The sequence below is a fragment of the Lineus longissimus genome, chromosome 2 (assembly GCF_910592395.1).
Source record: "Lineus longissimus chromosome 2, tnLinLong1.2, whole genome shotgun sequence".
Lineage (NCBI taxonomy): Eukaryota > Metazoa > Nemertea > Pilidiophora > Heteronemertea > Lineidae > Lineus > Lineus longissimus.
This window is the reverse complement of record NC_088309.1, coordinates 7,309,534-7,328,072: the sequence shown is the minus strand read 5'-3', so window position 1 is coordinate 7,328,072 and position 18,539 is coordinate 7,309,534. Positions and strand designations below refer to the sequence as shown.

Here is an 18,539-nt window from a genome sequence, read left to right as displayed (position 1 = left end):
TGATTAACTCTACTAATGCCTTTGATATATGGCACATGGTTATCCTCTTTTGCTTGATATAATATTCATCAAACAAATCAAGGAACAAACGACAATTCCATACATCACCTTTTTACGTCTACATCTCACCCCATTCCATTCGAGGGCATCTCGAGAACGCAGCCCATTGCCACACAATCTGCAACAAGTGCATTATCGTCTCGCGATAACATTCCCCAAGAGGGACTTGAAGACAAATGTCATCAGCGGCTTCGGGAAACAGAAAGGCCAAAATGCCTGCCTGGAATAACAATCACATCAGTGCCAACTTTTACACGCTCTACAGGCATATGTCAAGTCTCAGCAACGTCAAACACATTTCCCTGAACCTTTTATGGTGGTTAGATGTAAATTTGTCACAATCCTAGAGACCATTATGCAAAGCGTGTTAGGGTACTGGGGTTTCTGTTGAAACATTCTCTTCAGGCAGAAAATTGAGCTGAGGAACGTCAAACATATTCCTCTGGACCATTTATGGTTGTAAGATGTAATGATATATACATGTCACAATCAGAGAGACCATTTATTATGCAGAACCAAAAAATGTCCTCTGGACTAGTACGTCATTTTGTAACAATTGTCTAGACCTTTACACAAAACCGTATTGGTAATGTGGGTCCTTTTTGTTCTCTGACCTGTAATATTGTTCTCTGATCAATAGTAATAAAACCCAATATCATCAATGTGAATTATCACACTATATGTGGGTAGCTAAACTGACTCACAGCCTAAAGATACGTGAAACCAAAGCAGATGTATCCAGACGGGTGTGGGTGGCGGAACATGATCATTCATTGTGGAAAGACCACCCCCAAGGAGGAAACAGAAATCAAATTTCTCACTGAGGAAATGTCAGAAAACGAAAGTATTTCCATGGGCAGGAACAGGCATTTTTGATTGCTACATAAGCATAACAAAGAAAGAAAACAGAGTTAATGAAAAGATCCTATGATAGACTCGAAACCCCATGATACACAAAATCACTAACGGCGGAGTGATGAAGAACAACAACAACAAATTGATACAACTGACCAATACACTCAATCAAAGTCAGAGTCAGCATTTGCAGTGACAGGTTACTGTAGAACAATGTAAGAGTTCGCCAAATTCAGAGCATTGATGTCTCAATGTCTCCTCCAGCATCAGCACAGCTATTGATTTTACCAGATTTATGACAGTGCCACAGGGAACATGATTACCTCTTACAGCTGAATCTTCTTCTTCATCTGATGTGCCTGTCACTTGGTACATCCCTGAGGGAGTATCACTCCCGTTTGAGTAGGGTCAAGTTTAACGGCATTGTTATGGAGAGCTGTGATGACTCTGTTACGCTTGAAGCACAAGAGAGAAGTGATATTTCTAACTCTGTCTTCATCTTTCTTGGTATCCCTATTAATTTGTCAATAGCTGCGGGTGCCATCTCCGGTTCTACAAGTAATGCTGTCTGATTTGAGTTGTGTGGGTGAGGGCTTGCCACACTAGCAACACAATGCAGACGTTAAACACGAAAGTCCCCAACTAAAGATGGGCCGCCTTTCTCCCATCTTCCTCACTCTCTGAAAGCATTCATCCTTGCATCATGCCATTTAAAAGGAAACCTGTAGTGGAATATGAGCACTTGGGCCATCCCCCCCCCCCGAAGGAAGAAATGATGCCTTGGGGCATCTATACTTGTCAATCAATACATTAGCTACCATAATGATTCCCAATACTTCATTACCCAACTGGCAAGGACATCAACCACCGTGTCAGGTTACAGATACATCCATCCATTGATCGCACTGTTTGTGGGGTAAATAGACCAGGAGGTCAGCAAGTGGATCGGTGGATACTGGGGAGTTAATTGCGAATCACTTAGCTGAAGTATTGATGTGACTTTTCCTTGTGCGGACTATTGGCGAGACTGACCTATCTTACTTCAATATGGATTTGAGCTGAAGTGTTACAGCCGTGTCATTACATGACAAACCACAAATCAGATATCTGTTCTAGGTTTGGACTGAATAGCGTGATAGTTCAATTCATGGTCGTTTCGTGTCATCATCAGATCAACCACATACCTGATTTATCAGCTCTTAGGAGCCTAATGGATTCTCTCCGATACCATGAAGTATAGATCACATAGGTCACGCCAGTTTTCGTTGTCGCCAGATATGCGACAGCTTGCAATCCTGCTGGAAGTTAACAGGACTACTCCGGCATGAGCCCGGTATTGTGCAGAGAGAAAGGATGTGAAGCTCAGGATGCTAACACACTTCTACGACTGATTCTCCAGAGCACAATGATGACTGGAGGACTCACCAGGATTCTGGACATAAATCTTGTGTTTTATCACACCGGCCATAGGTTTATGTTCATCCATGTCTGGAGTGTGAATCACCACATTACCTCTGGTCACAGTAATGTCTCCATAAAACCAGATGCTGCATGTACCCATGAGGAAATTATACTGATTAAATTGATCTTACTGGTCATACTAGAAAAGAGCTGTCCAAGAGAGCTTTCCATCCTAGGTTCTGCTGGAATACCAACTGCTTTCAAGTGCAGCGAGCTACCACCAGGCCAGACATTTGCCAGAGGGATAGGAGAAGCAGAAGGTACAAAGTCATCAATTTGAGAGCCAACCCTCCAGTTATCAACTGATTCTATCAGAAACAAAACACCCTTTGTAGCACAACATCAATCTGGACAACCGTCAACAAATAAAGGTCAAATATGACCATATTTACACCTACAGAGAATCCGTTAAAATGAAAATAATTCGTTAAAATGAAAATAATTCTCAAGTGTTCAAAATCACTTACCAAGTTGTGGACATGTAGCCTCTATGAGCGTCTTAATCCAACCTGTGCATGTTCTATAATACCGAGCCATGGCAGAAAATAGTCAGAGTGACTCAGAGACAAGCAACAGGAGACTAATCCAAGAAACCTCACCGGGTCATAGCACCGATCCTATCATTCCTGCATCCGCAACCCACAGTCATCCTCGCCTTACTCACACTTTTAGTATTACCGCCTAATTCGATTCACAGGATGCGAATAACAATACCTCAAGCATTGCTGTCACTTCCAGTCACGCTGGCCTGCTATTGGATTGAGAAAATCTTGTTATGAGAATCAGTCACATCTGAATGTCCCAATGTTCAGAGGAGAAATAGTTCAATACCTGAGCCTAACTTTCACATCAATATCAGAATTACTCAAGCCCTGACAATATTAGTGTTATTGAAGAACGATCTTCACTCAAGCTAACAAACATTCAAAGAAACTCAAGTAATAGCAAATGTATTTCCCCTGCTAAAACAGACAAAATCTCCTCTCATACTTTCACCACATACAAAAGTGACGACCCACTGACTTGAAATCGGTTCCTTCGCTAAACAGGATATGTTTCCTTACATATCTTTAATGGAACAACAAGGAGAAATCAATACCAAACTAATATGAATTCCTGTCACAGATTTGAACACATTATCCCAAAATGTCATTTAGCTGCTTTGGCATAGCAAAGTCGACAAACCAATTCCCAATACGCTTGATAGTTTCTTATCGATAGCCTCGTCAATCTGAACTTCTAAATGTTTGAAAATGACATCTCACCAATCTTAGTCGCGATCCCTGACATTGTGTGGCGGCTTAAGATAACCAATTGATGAAAGTACCCGAGGCTATTCCATTTTGTGTTACATGTATTTGAATGTCAAGTGGACAAAAACGCCACAAATCGTTTTATCCCATAATAAGGAACACAGAAAACGTGGCTTTGACAGCAGACGATCATACCGAGAGGAGAGCCAAGCAGAAGATGCTCGAGAAAATAATTTGGCAATCGAAGCAATAAAACATCCCTGTCTGGATTCCACACCTCTCTGAATACTAATTGATTCTGAATATCTAAATACAGGAAGATTGTCATAAATCTGGCACAAACTGTTTTGTTTATTGTATAAATTCAGGAATTCAATCATAGAAATGTCATGTCCCCCTCGCTCTCATCATCTTAATAGCAGACGATTGTGCAATGACCTGGCACTCGGTACCTCCGCCTGATCCAAGGTCACGATTCGGACTCTTAATTCTGAGCAGCTCTGTAATCAATCAAGGAGGGGAGACAGGCCCTGTGCCTAGTTATTGGATGGCTACTCGTTAATGGTCTTGTAAGCAAGACATCATTACCATGGACTGCTGGAGTGGGCACTGCTGCAATTCTTACTCAGGTTCATGTGGGTCTCCAGCTAAAATACCTAACGGTACACACATCATCAAAGACATCATCCAAAGTCAGGGCTTGAACTCTGGGCAGCTTTGCAATCAATCAAGCAAACAAGTGCTGCTCCTTGTATTGGACGGCTTACTTGTACACATCTAAGGGATTTCTGGAGTGGTGAATGGCTGCTTTGTTCCCTCCAGTATTAGCTGATCTCTTAGATATTGTATGTCGAATGACTCCCTCGGCCTCAAACCATAGTCATAACTGCTACTTTGACTTGATTCAGACTTTACTGCAACTCTGCAATTGATGATGTCATTGCCATCAAAAACTACTTCTTTTGACCTTGATTCAAAAAAGTTATCATCATACATTGAGTAAAACCACACACACGCCATCAGTTAAATTCCTTTCAAGTTACTCTCCCTCCTCCGAAAAACAAAATCCAAGCCTACAACTGAAAATCAGCCCTCTGAGCGACAAACTTAAAGCAGTCTTCCACACTGAATCAACAGGTCGCCACACATTTATCCTTTAATCAGCTTATCTGTGCACATCAACGAGCAGCCTGTTCCAATCCGGCAATCATCCGCCTTTATTCTTTCAACACCGTGCCTCACCTCAAATGATACTTGAGGGAGAAAATGACTCACCGATCTTCATAAAATATGAGGAAAAGCAGACGACAGCAGACGAGAAAAAATATATTAGTATGGACTTCCTGCCTCACCCAGTAGCATGAGTATATGAGTATATACCGTACTCAAGACGAGAGACCTTTTTTAAGATGCTGTTAACGCAATCTGGTGATGGAATCTTCAATAAAGCTGATAAAAAAGCCACTAAAATATTGCCAATTGACGAGAAATATTTGCCGGTGACCAGATAGAGTTTCACAGCTTATAAACGCATCAGTTTATCCATAATTTATCATGGGAACACTAAATCATTCTGACTGAATTGCAAAAGCCGCAGATGAGCTGCATATTAATTGGTCGCTTCTTGTAATTTTCAAGTCTTGGTTTGGATCCATGCATGTTGAAAAGAAAAGAAAGACTGAGTGGATGACAATGCATAAGTCTTTTATGGCACGAAGTCTCAGACCCAAGATGAAGCAGACGTGATAAGCAGGCCTCGAAATAAGCTTCAGAAGTGCACGCAGTTATTTCACTTCTGCCAGTTTCGAGAAATAGGGCAAGCTTCAAATTGAAAGAAATGAAGAAAAATTGCTTTCGTAAAGGAAGAAATTTCCAGGACACAAAGGCAATGAGGGATAGCATAAGAGGTATTTGATTCTGTCGCCTTCGTGAATTTCGAGCCCTGGGCCTGGATTTGGATGATCATGCAGGCAAACAAGTTGTCAATGTCAGACACAGAGGCAGCTTGTCAATATTGGCATGCACCTCTCATCTACCCCTCCACGGTGCTCTCACCCGTCATTCAGGACCACTTCAAGGACAGTTCGCTGAATGTGCACATCCAAACAAGACCAGCAACTGTTCAAAGACTCTAATGGATTGGAAATAAATCACGGGAAAGATTTTCGTTCAAGGAGAGATTACGACAGATTAAGGAGCGAGATGATGAACTGCAACAAGCAATTTTAAATGGCTATTTAACTGACTTGATAATGATGATGGATAACTAATGAATGGCTTAAGTGAACAGCTTGATAAACTCATGACCTTGCATTAATCGTAAATGCTTCTATAAATTAGTGGCAAGTGAATGTGCAGATCTTACAATAGAGAAGAGCACTGAAAGCACAGGAGATGACCTCTTCAAAAGTCCATATTGTCCAATGCCTAAGTTTGCACTGCAGGCAGATATTATACTCTCCAACACTTTATGAATAAGATTTTAGTTTAAGAATGGAACTCAGCACATCAGAACAATGGACTACTGTCAAGCATTTATGCACTACTGTCAAGATTCCGTTCGGATACATTCTGGTAGTACGAAGTATAACATGTATGACGGGTTCACATACCAAACTACTTACCCATTTTAAAATTCTTACACTTCTTTATGCAGTCAAAACCAAATTAAATACAGAATAATGTGTAACTACTCATAATCTTTTCAAATATGGCTATCACAAAAGCACAACTAACATACATTTCATATCGTAAGCGTTTGAACATCCCCTAATTGGAGCGGCCCCTCGTTATCAGTCTGAACCAACTCATTATCTACATTTACACATTCAGGAAACGCAATAGTAACCTAGAATTAAACATCTAATCATTCATTTAGTTCCCAATGCCCACAAATGCAAGTAGAGCCACCTGTGAAGATAGCAAGAAACTCGGAAGATTGTATCAATAAATAATGGGTCTGAGCCTTATGCCCTGGTAGTTTTATCTCCCAGCTCTGGTGGTGGAAATTGGCACCCTACTCGGCCAAAAGATATGTTGTCCCTGTAAACTAATAACTACAAGTAGGTCTCATCACAAGATAGACAGGTAGGCCAGTCTAGAAGGCTAATTCAGTGGATGATGTACCTAATAAAAGGGTTGTCTCCTACATCTATCAATGCAACACAGCCAACAAAACACCATCAACAAAGACCATTCCGATACAGTGTTGATGATGACAGTTTTTATTACAAGCCCTCAATACAGCAGCAGATGGCTGATGATTATATGAATTAGGACAATGCAGCCCACATATTATCATAGATGAACAGCTTGAGATATTTTCAATAGATTGGGAAGAAATTCATCACATACAAAATGTAGCACACAACTCGACATACGTGTATGACTATACTATACACCTATACCTGAATATTCATGTATTGACATGTATCATCCCCTCTCTTGGACTGTAACCAAACAAACTACAACTAGGCATCTAGGCAACTAGCACATAATCATTGACAAAAAAATCTTCTTTGAATACTCACACAGGACTACTGCAGAGAAGACAGGAGCAGATCATCAAGCCCAAGTGTCGCCTATTCCACAGACACAACAGAATGTGGAAATTCGTACAAAGAATGGGCCTAATAAACCCAGTAAACCACAGGCATAGTTTAAGTATGCCAAATAAGGCTGTGAGTTTTTAACAACTTTGCTGGTTTTAAGCCAAATCCTTTTGCAGATTGTTGTAATAATGACACCACCTATAGGTGGCCAGGCCAAAACAGACCAACATTATTAAGGGAATGTATTGATACAGTTGTTAGTAGAACCTCCTTTAGCGAGCATACCTCTCTATTAAAAACACTGGTTATTGTTTCCATTCAATTTGAGCTCTCTAATCAGGAAACCAATCTGACAAGGACAGCACAGCCAATCCCCCTCTACATGTAAACATGAACTATGAATTAGTTTCGGCCTCACAGTTACTCCTGCTGATCCTAATTTTTCTAAAATTCTATATCCTGCGACTTACCGCTTCTCCATGACATTGCTCGATCAACTGAGGAATGACGTGAAGAGGAATGCTCCCTCGATCTGGTTCTCTCTCGGTCGTAAGATGGCGTTCTGGAATGTTCCCTTGACTTGGAATGTTCCCTTGACTTGGAATGATCGCGCGAGGAATGACCTGGGGAAAGACGCCTTGATGTGGAATGATCTCGCGATGAGGGTCGCTCCCAAGAGGGGGACTCGTCCCGCGAAGAAAAGCCCTGGGGACTGGAATGATCATCTTGACTCTGAAAGTAAAACAAATGACATGGTAAGGCAGGCAAAACTGTTTTGGTAAATCTTTGGAAACATGACCAACATGTTCAGGCTCGCTGGGTGTGACAGGCAGGTGCGCATGCCAGCCTTACCACGGTGGCCAGTGCAAAAATCAAAAGGTTTTAGACACATGCTGCTCTAGAAGTAGAAGTAGAAGTAGAAAAGAAAATTATAATGAATTTTCTGAACAACTCCTACAGCAAAGTGCATTTGTGTCACTCCTTTTCATCCCATTCCAAACTCTTCAGCAGCCAACTCAACTCAACCAAATTATTCACTCCACACTGATGAGGGATGTTGCGTTCATGTACAGCACATTATCTCGAGACTTCCACACACCAAGTCATCGTCTTGAAATATTGATCTGTTGCAGAGACCATTCAAACTGATTTGTTGTGTACTATACTCGACTTGTGCTGTTGTTCTATATCAGTACACACAGACTGTAGCACAAGCTTCCGGTCAAGTCTGACTAGGTCTGCTTTTAAAAAGGAACATATTGTGGATTGTGAACTTAAACTGTGTCAAAGGAGCATCTCAGCCATAGTACCTGACACGAGACATTGCTGATCACAGCTAAAAATGTCAGAAATACTGTACTGGGTACTGTTCGATGAGCCAAAATTGGCAAGTTCAGTTTCCTAAGTTTCAACTGATGGTACATTTTTACACAAGGGGAGTATATTGAAAATCACTGGTTATGTCAGGAAAAACTAAGGCTAGATAGTCTACTTGGGGACGAGGTTGATGGGTGTGCCCCCCCCCCCTCCCAAACGATACAAACGGAATTACACCCGGACTGCAGGCATTTGAAGTGGGCCACTCTGTAGGATGGTACAAATTGGTGCATACATGTAGAGATTGAGGCTAATGTTACAATGTTTGTACATGGACATGTATGCCCCTGACAATTTCATCTACAACTACAAGAAGTGGGTACCAGTGTACATTTAAAGTTCATTTGTATACACTATGACATTTGCACATCATTTATCAGAGGAAGACAGAAATGAAATATTAGCCAACTTCATTCTATTTCCTTCCTCTTATTCTGAGTGTTTCCCCTCGATGAGGAAGCAACATATTTGTGGTTTACACAGTCATCACCAGCTGTTGTCTGTGGTTGTGACTGAGAGACGTACTGGCATACATAAGTACATCATTGTATAGTCTACGCTTGCCGTTTGGAAAATTCTTGTAAGATCCATTAGATCGACAAGAGTAGGTCCTTCTGAGTTCAGATAATACAATGTACAACCTTCATTGTAGACGTAACCTACATCATGTTTCGATAATTTACATTGTGCAACCACCAGCGACAAATCGGTTTTTTTTCACATGTATGAACTACTTTTTTGTCATGCTTTTGGTATCAATTACTGAACATACTTGTCAGGAACACTTCCCCATGGCCATGTTACCCCTTTGACAAGCATAGAACCTTTCTATCAAAGACACACCAGGGACTAACAGATGCTGTCCATTATAGGGAGGTGTCCTGATTACAGAGGGCGATTGTATAGAAATGGCACAGTTGTGACCATAGTCACTGTCCTTGAAAGAGAGGGTATCCTGATTACAGAAATGTCTGCTAAGGCCCAAGGGAGGTTCCTCTGCACATGTAGACCAGTTATTACTTCCATCCCCATGACCACGAGTCCTCCTATAACTTGTAAAGGTATCATATTGCTATATATCATCACAGATCAACCAAATGAGAAAGCTCAGCATTATTGGAAGATTTATGAGATGCCTTCAGACAAGACATGATTACCAACTGCTACGACTATGGCCATTATGACTAGGTTACAATACATGATGGACCAATATGTGTGTGTATCAGTATGTACAGTCAAGAACACCTTTGCCTTTGGGACTGAGAAATCATACTGTTGTCCCAAGTACAGAGGTCAATTGAATAGAACCTTAGGACCAAAATCAGTGTTCTCAATGGAAAAGACATTCTATTACATTTGAAATGTCTACTTAAATGCATGTTCGAACGTACATGTGGAATGAACATTTCAGGGGGAAACATAACCAGCATCAAAACAGAGGCAGGGCGGGGAAGGGCAAAAGAAGAACATGTAGAAACCAATATCCCTTAAAATGCCACTGTTATGTACAGCCACTGTAGAACATCTTGACTGGGATATTCATAAGAATATTCATGAAGATGACTCATTCCTTTGACATTATTAGCTTTCAGTGGCCTGGGCCACTTGTTGGGAGTGTCAAACTCGTGATTAGTTATTATTGATTCTCCATGTGCATCTGCACCGACAGTTGGGATGCCATGATGAGTTTATTAAAAATGAGATGAGTTTATTAAAAACTTTCTGTTAAGCTACACAGTACAGGCCGACTTTAACGAACCATCGAACAATGTACACCCATGCAGTTGGGCATACAGGCCACCTTCACAAAATTTGATATTTCATCCATTCATTTGTCCAGTCGTTAGAAACCATAGGTAAATCTTATCAATGAAGGACTGTCTTTTTTAAAAACCATGACATATTTACACTACAACAGTTTAATTTGGTTGCTACTTACACATCTTTCCTCAGATTCAGAATCCTCAATAGCCTTTTTGTGTTTCTCCAATATTTCCTGGATGCTGGCCAGGGGATCTTGTTCCTCATGATCTGAATCCATCTTGGTCCCCTTGTTTCAATGCCCACTTTATTTTCAAGACTGGAAGGGATACCTGGAAATATATATTATACATGTACACTAGAATTTAGAAATAGAATTAACAAACAAAGTAGTGCGTACATACACAATGTACCAATTCACATGGACATGTCATACGGTAGGACTCATGTCGACTGCTTCTTGCTTGAGCCTTGGCTACCCCTGCTTAAGATGGCAATCTGAAATGAGACTTTTGACTTGACAGCAGGCTGACAAAGTTAAGAGAACCTCTCCCTCAACTGCAACCAACAGTATACATCACAACAGTCTAACATACCATATGCAAACAATATGTACTTATGTCACATGCGTACTATATAGGCAGTGTGTATGTGTGTGCCAAGCGAAAGCAGTTGATCGAGTAAACACAAATCCAGTTGTAAATATATTTGACAACAGATTTTCTGACCAGAACAATAGCCGAACATGGTAACGACTGAGAATATAATTAGAATATATAGAAAAGAAGCAACGTACCCTAAATTATAAGTGTATTTTAATGTTTTTGAGGAATAAATGAGCAAACATTGAGAATGAAATCTCCACAAAAATCTCCACAATAACACGTTGTTGTTATCGTCGTTCCTGGTTAAAAATGGACTGGCTCCGCCCCGAACGGAAAAAGGGCCTGAATGATACTGCACGAAGAAAACACAGAAAGTTTTCCAAATGCATCTTTTTTATTTTCATCGATCTCTTTTTTACCTGCTGAATTTTCGTCTTTATTGGTAATTCCGCCCGTCCTCTTTTGTGCCCTTTTCAACTCGAACATATTTGGTCCGGCTGGTGCTGCCACCTCGCCAAAACTTTTAAAACTAAACAACATGGGAGGACACGAATTTCCGGATTTGATTTTTTCTCTGTTATTTTGTAGGTTTTCTTGATAACAATCTCTTTACATCTCTATATAACTTCGTGAAAATCATTATGTTGGATGGTTAAACCGATCTTCTTTATTACAGCTTCAGTGCTTCTTGGATCACTGCTCGCGACAGTAGATAAGATAGGTGAGTGATAAAACTAGTCCATTTTCGGACATCATACAGGGTGATGCAGAAAAATGATACTGTGATACATACAGGGCGATGCAGAAAAACATGTTATTTGATTCCCTTCCTACCCCAGCTCCCTCCCTTGATGGCATCATGCATGGTTAGGTCTCACTGCAGTCAAATGTTTTAACCTTTTATTCAAATATGGTGTTGTCTTGTCCTGTTTGATCTCTTATCACTTGCCCACATGCACATGCGAATTCAAAAGTTGGCCAGCGGGTTGGGGCCATTTCAAATCTGTACTAACTAAACAATAACTTCTATACTGACGAAACATCATTGAATTGAACATGACATACCCACGTCCTACATTTTGTCGGCTGCTCTGCCCATATTTAGTGGATACGGTAATACATGACTGGCCTTTACCATTGTCATATATAGGTGTCACATGTATGGCGCATTTGTGTTAACCCACTGGCTGACTAACAAATTATTTTTTTATGCAACTGCTGTCAAATCTCTTCTAGATATGAAAGATGTGAGTGTGGTCATACTGAGTCAACCAAATTCATATCATGCAAAAAAGGCACAACAGCTGAAGGATATTCTGCTACAGCAAGCCAAGGAGTTAGAAGATGTAAGTCATCCTGTGACTTTTAAATAGTTGGCATGGCTAGTACCATTTGCCAGTTTTTGGTCTCTTCTCTGTTCTGTACTGCCCCTTGCCTTAAAAACTCACTTCAAAGTTCACCTCACGACATGATTGAAATCATTAATTCATTTTGATAATGCTGCAGAATCGCTGCAGTGATCTGCATGCAGGCAATGAGTATGTCTGCATATTTGGTAGTTCCTAGGTGGAAGATTCAGTCTGGCTTCAGACCTTTATTAAAAAGTGTACACAAACAGTCAGTAAATCACTTTGTTAGTGTCTGTCTGATGGCAGATATTCAAACCCTGGTTTGCTGTGACAGGGACAGGTTGTGATATTACATTAACAGGTTATTAAAGATGGTCTCTGCGTTATTGAATATCATCCCCTTCTCACTCCAGGCAAAAGACAACCTTAATGTGATACTTTTACATGAAAAATGGCAAATATCTGGTGCTTGGACAGTTCTTCCAATAATACCAAGGTAAGGTCAACAGCATCCAGGCTGAACTCAGGATCTTTAGCAAACTTGTTTATTCAAATATTCGAATTTTCATTTATTTATCATTACAGTGATGACAACCATGCATCCGTCCTTTAATATTGAAGCAACAAAATAAACCCAATCCAAAGATAGCCCAGAGCATAGTGTCTCAAAGATAACTCTGTAAATAATTGAAACTTGATCAATTGTGCATTATTTAGTATTTCATGATGGGAAAATCAATTCTGTACTGAGTTGACATGTGCAGTGATGCAGTTATACTCATAGTGTTTGTCTATACATGCAGTGCTACAGGTTGTTGTATCCTTTTGTAATATGTCCGATGCAGCTGTTGGTTATCATTCGCCCTAACATTGTATTTGTAGACTTGGAAATTTCAAATAGATTTTTGTTTTCAATGATTTCTCTCATATCAAAATAAAAGCGAGGAGTAAACTTACACAAATAGTTTTTGAAAGACTCAAAATTAAAACTTCAGAGTCAATCACTAAAATCTGATAAGGTTTTTAAAATAGTTGGTTTCATTGAGATTTATCATTGTCATTGCCCGTTCCTGCCTTATGAATCACAGAATATGATTCTTTCAGCTTAGCAAAGCAGATGTCCAAATCTTCATGGGTGTTTTTCTGTGAAGATGGTACTCAGATAGATCTGAAGAAACTACTCAAGGTGCTAAACAAATACGATGCAAAAAAGGTACATTGTTGAAAAGTTCAAATTGATTATTTTTTAATTGGTAATATTCAGAGTATCACTGTCAGACAGATCTTTATCATATTCAAGCAAAATATTTGGTCCATTTCTAAAATTTTGCTGGTTTGGTTTATATTGCTGGCAATTGAGATTGTTACATATATGTTAGGCCTCTTGATTACATAAAGCACTATTTCATCATCAGTACAAAGAAATTGATACAATTATCATTCTTTAATGATATAATTTAAAGGGCGATTGTAGTACACAGATGTTGCACTTGTAGATTCTATTCTCAAGAAGTTCCATTTGTCTTCTTCATCGTGAACAGCATTCTCTGGTCTGAAAATAAAGGAATAACATTTTCTCATTCTAGAAACATTTCCTTGCCAAAGGCCTTATCGACCAAGATAATACAATAATACACCACTTCTTCAGGCAAGACGGCTTCTTGTATCCTGATTTTGCTGCAGGATTTGCTTTAAGTAAACCACTGATGAAAGAGTAAGTTTGACAATTGTTCTGGATTTCTGAGGTTATCCAATAAACCCTGGAGAACCAATACCCCAGATTGTAGAGCATTTGGCAGCCCTTGCAACGTGTCCTGGAAAGGAGAAAGCTTTTCAATCCTGATGGAAAAATTGTGCAAATTATGCACAAACTGATTCGTGCGTGCTCTACTGAGGAACTGGGTGGTTCAGTTTAGCTGACACTTGCATGTTTCCACTTTCAGTTTAGGCAGAAGAATCGAAGAAAGAGAAACTAAATATGACTTCTCTATTGATACCAAGCATGAGGTTAGTTGATATTGCCCCAGGATAAGGCCTTATTCCACTGTGGTTTCCTGCTGCCATTGCCACACTGGAAAAATATGCCCCCAGCAGTTATTTGGTAATTAAAAATGACCCACTGGTGCGGATGGCATCTTCTGATGATACGATACTTCTCATCAACCACGCTAGTCACTAAATTGAATTACCAACTACCCACTGAGGCCAAGCAAGGTTTTCCCACTGCGGAAACAACATTGGAATCAAGCCTCCAGTCTCCCTATTTAATCATCATTGCTCGTGATTTTGACATCTATTAAACATTTTCATCAGCATTGCAAATACAGCACACACGTTCTGTCGATTGTTTCCCTATTTTCAATTTTACCAACAGATGGCACAATAAGTGCTTGTCTCCTGCTAATACTGCTGTAGTAAGGCAGCATATGGTTCTGTCATTTTCTCTGTTTTGCACTAGTATTGCTGTGTATAAATTTTTGTCTTAGAAAATTTATGGACTAATTATAGTTTAAAATACCCAATTTCTTTCACTGGTGATATTTTTATTTGGCTGTGTAGTCTACTCTAACTAGCTAGGTCTGTATGGGTGATCTGGGCTGCCGGCCTGGCGCCTCGAACTAAACTTTCCCTGTTACTATTGTTGCAGATTGCTAAGTTCATCTGGGATGAGGGGAAAGGTGTTGCCGTGACAAATGTGAGAGAGTTCTGTACCGAAAAAAACGAGGGAGATTGTGCCACGACATATCGGGAGAAAATTCCAAACTGTGTTAGTACATTTTTACATGTATGATCACAGAATTTGTTATTGACCTTCCATGTACCTTTCTTTCTGTTCTTCAAGTGCAAATTTCTTGACAGCTTTTACATTGATTTCCAATATATTGGGACCCAAGTATGCGCAGTAAACAGACGCTCGTCGGTCAATAAGGTCAAGTGTATGACCTTGCCTTTTTAAACCTGCTCTCAATTCCAGGGTCCAGCTGCTGATTTGACAAGCACTTTCTTTGCTGTCAAAACATGTGAAAAATTCCATAAAGACAGAGGTAAGAAGTGTCTTTAGCCAGCTGTCGTTAGGATTTATTTTGTGAAGAAAAGTTATGAATAGATGATGGAATTTTGAGAGGTGCTTGCATTTTCAGTGAATTTTGCCCAAAACCAAATCAAGTGAACTATTCATGTTCTTGTAAAATAGCTTTTGCCTCAAAGAAGTGTTCCTTTTGAATAACGATTTATTAGTCAACATTGTATGGACCCAACCTCAACCAGATTGTGACTATGGAATGGATCAATTCATGTCTATCATTTTTCGACAGTTCCTGTTGTGAAGTCAACATGGGCAAAAGATGTCAAACATATAGAGTATTATAGTGATTTAAAGGACTCATCAATTCCCACGATAGATTTGGGAGTGGAGAACACAGAAAGAGGTGAGAAAAAATACAGAAAAATTTCCTGCTTCTGCAGATTTTTCTAAAAGTCGCTCAGTTGGTTCGTTAGCTTTTGCCACTACCAAGAACCGAGTATGACGTGATATCTGCGATGACATGACCTCCGATGTTTGTGCCCCGTAACCAAACATATATTAGAACCAGATGACCTTAGGAAAACGGTGCATTTTGGATTGATCCTTGTCAGAATTTCATGACTATCATCTGTCCTCCTCTAGGTCACTGTGGGAAGACCCATGCCATTTTGAAGCGGGCTTTCAATCACCCGGAGATTAGTAAGAAGGATTGGCTTGTGATTGCTGACGATGATACACTCTTCAGGTAAAGATCATGGTTTTTATATTTGAATAAATTATCATCAAGGAAATAGCTCAAGTTGTGGAACAGTGGTGTTGTCTAGTGGTTGTGGAGTCATAATCCAACAAGAAACATGCACTAGCCTAAGTCTGTTATCTAGCCTTTTGGTCTTAACAAGGTGGGAAGGGGAGGAAAAACATGTTTTCTGGTCTTGATACTTTATTAGAAATGATGTTATGTTCAGGGCATCCCCCTGACCCCTGAAAGCCTCAACGTGACGACATCTCCTGTCATTTTTGTGACCTTGGCCAAGACACTTGACCTTAACTACCACATTCTTTTTCTTCTTCTTTGTTGGCACCACATTCTTGATATTTCGTATTTTTTAGCATCCCTCGCCTGCAGAAAGTCTTGGCGTGCTACAACCCTACGGAACCAGTTGCTCTTGGTGAGAGATATGGCTATGGAACGTCAGTGGGGAGAGGTTATGATTACATAACAGGAGGTGGAGGGTAAGTCTTATCATTATTACTATTAACTCTTTTTAAGTCCTTATGGCCTTGTTATGTAAAGACACAGAAACTTCTCTCGATATTTAAAGACTTGTCAACATTGGACAACTTGTGATCGACTCGTTCTAATCGTTCCATTAGTTTCATGAATGGTTTTAACCTTGATTGAAGACTTGAATCTCCTAGATTAGTTGTTGTTCTGTGTTGGCTTGAGAACTCGCCTCCTCGCTACCTCAATGAGCAAGGACTGAAATAACACAACACCAACATCAGAATATAAAGTAATGAGTTTAAGCATTTTCCCCATGCTTTTTTCAGGATGGTCTTTAGTCGAGCTGCAGTAAAACTATTGATGGGGAGTGGTGGCTTTAGATGTCCATCAAATGATTCACCAGATGATATGCTGTTAGGCATGGCATTGCAGGAGCTTGGTATACCTGCAACACACAGTCCACTATTTCATCAGGTAAGTCCTGTGATATGTTATAAGGCATGGCATTGCAAGCGCTTGCTATACCTGTAACACACAGTCCACTATTTCATCAGGTTAGTCCTGTGATATGTTATAAGGCATGGCATTGCAAGCGCTTGCTATACCTGTAACACACAGTCCACTATTTCATCAGGTTAGTCCTGTGATATGTTATAAGGCATGGCATTGCAAGCGCTTGCTATACCTGTAACACACAGTCCACTATTTCATCAGGTAAGTCCTGTGATATGTTATAAGGCATGGCATCGCAAGAGCTTGCTATACCTGTAACATACAGTCCATTGTTTCATCAGGTTAGTCCTGTGATATGTTGTCAGGTTCGCCTTTTCTTAACATTGGTTTCTTTTTTTTCAGGCTCGTCCAGATGACTACTCGACCGGTTATCTCAGTCACCAGAAGCCTGTCTCGTTTCATAAACACTGGAACTGTGACCCGTACAAAGTGTATGAAGAGTTTCTCAAAGAATCGCCTCTGAAACGTGATGAACTTTGATATGCCAAAAAGATTAATGGGAACCACTCTTTTTCACAATAAGATTAGCATGCTGTACTCTTAATTAATTGCTGGTTATTTGGTGCCTTTATTTGAGAGTTTTTTAGTCTACTCTTGTGAATACAATTAGGTGCTTTACTCAATTCGCTTTACAAATAGCAGTATGTTACACTATTTTCATGTATGAAGAACTTGAACAAGCATAATTGTCGTAGGTTATATATTAGTCTTATTTATCAGTGATGGTTGCAATGCTACCCCTCCATGACAAGCTATCACTGCCGGGTATTTTGGTTTAAAGAGACCTGGCATTTTTATTTAGTCTCATTTATATTTAGGCAAACCTACTGTAGTTTTTGTTACTGACGGAATATCGGAACGTTATTTAGCTGATTCCTGATCCATGAATTGATAAAATTGAATTAAGACTATTAATTTTTGCTGGAAGTTAATATTTAAAGGAGTCTTTTTGTATCCTCATGTCCCAATTCATATCCTAGCTTCGGTTTTACAAAGCAAATTTCTTTAATTTATCCAAAATCGTCACCAATGTGATCATTTGTAATGCATGTATTTGCTACGTACATGTACGAGTTAAATGTTGTGTGAACAGTGAATACTATTACTGTAACATTTTACAACTGAAATTCATTTCTAGGCTTTTAACACATATTGTCAGATTTGTTTGTTGGGTGAGATTCTGCTGTGCTACCCTTCATCATTCTTGTGTCACATTCCGCTTCCAATTGTTAAACATACATTGCTAGTCTGCGTTTTATCCTGATGTCATATCAACCAATACCCGAAGTGATTTTATGACCGTCCTCCATAGCAATTGTAGATATTTTATAAATAACAAAATTGAAAGATTGTGTTATTTTTCTGGTAATAAATGTCTATTATTAGCAAAATATCTCCGAGCAGTTCTTTTTTCCTGGATGATTGGTTGGCCATCTGGTGCCTTTCATGTAAGAACTTAATCACATGTCACAAGATCAAGGAATGAATGTGTTTCGTCTTTTCT

The 18,539-nt window shown here is 39.7% G+C and overlaps 2 protein-coding genes across 12 annotated transcripts in view; one reads left to right on the top strand and one right to left on the bottom strand.

Annotated features, from left to right (window-relative positions):
- The window catches only part of LOC135482466 (serine/arginine repetitive matrix protein 1-like), a 28,352-nt gene extending 17,079 nt beyond the window's left edge, over positions 1 to 11,273 (bottom strand). For 8 of the 11 annotated variants that reach the window (XM_064762493.1, XM_064762488.1, XM_064762489.1 and 5 more), the window contains exons 1-3: positions 11,115 to 11,273; positions 10,497 to 10,650; positions 7,651 to 7,912 (exon numbers count right to left, since the gene is read on the bottom strand). In XM_064762493.1, coding sequence (XP_064618563.1) covers positions 7,651 to 7,912; positions 10,497 to 10,598 — 364 coding nt within the window. In that variant the 5' untranslated portion in view covers positions 10,599 to 10,650; positions 11,115 to 11,273. Of the gene's footprint in view, positions 1 to 2,843; positions 3,019 to 6,253; positions 6,307 to 7,159; positions 7,245 to 7,650; positions 7,913 to 10,496; positions 10,651 to 11,114 lie in introns of those variants that run through there. The other 3 variants (XM_064762499.1, XM_064762498.1, XM_064762496.1) reach the window with 3 other exon arrangements.
- A 186-nt stretch (positions 11,274 to 11,459) lies between these two features.
- LOC135483600 (beta-1,3-glucosyltransferase-like) lies at positions 11,460 to 18,415 on the top strand. The gene is made up of 14 exons (XM_064764576.1): positions 11,460 to 11,507; positions 11,600 to 11,644; positions 12,160 to 12,269; positions 12,686 to 12,768; positions 13,377 to 13,485; positions 13,859 to 13,986; positions 14,216 to 14,279; positions 14,920 to 15,039; positions 15,247 to 15,316; positions 15,587 to 15,700; positions 15,940 to 16,042; positions 16,408 to 16,530; positions 16,849 to 16,996; positions 17,378 to 18,415. The coding sequence occupies exons 1-14, from the start codon at positions 11,462 to 11,464 to the stop codon at positions 17,513 to 17,515; spliced, it is 1,401 nt and encodes a 466-aa protein (XP_064620646.1). The 5' UTR covers positions 11,460 to 11,461; the 3' UTR covers positions 17,516 to 18,415.
- The last annotated feature ends 124 nt before the right edge of the window (positions 18,416 to 18,539 follow it).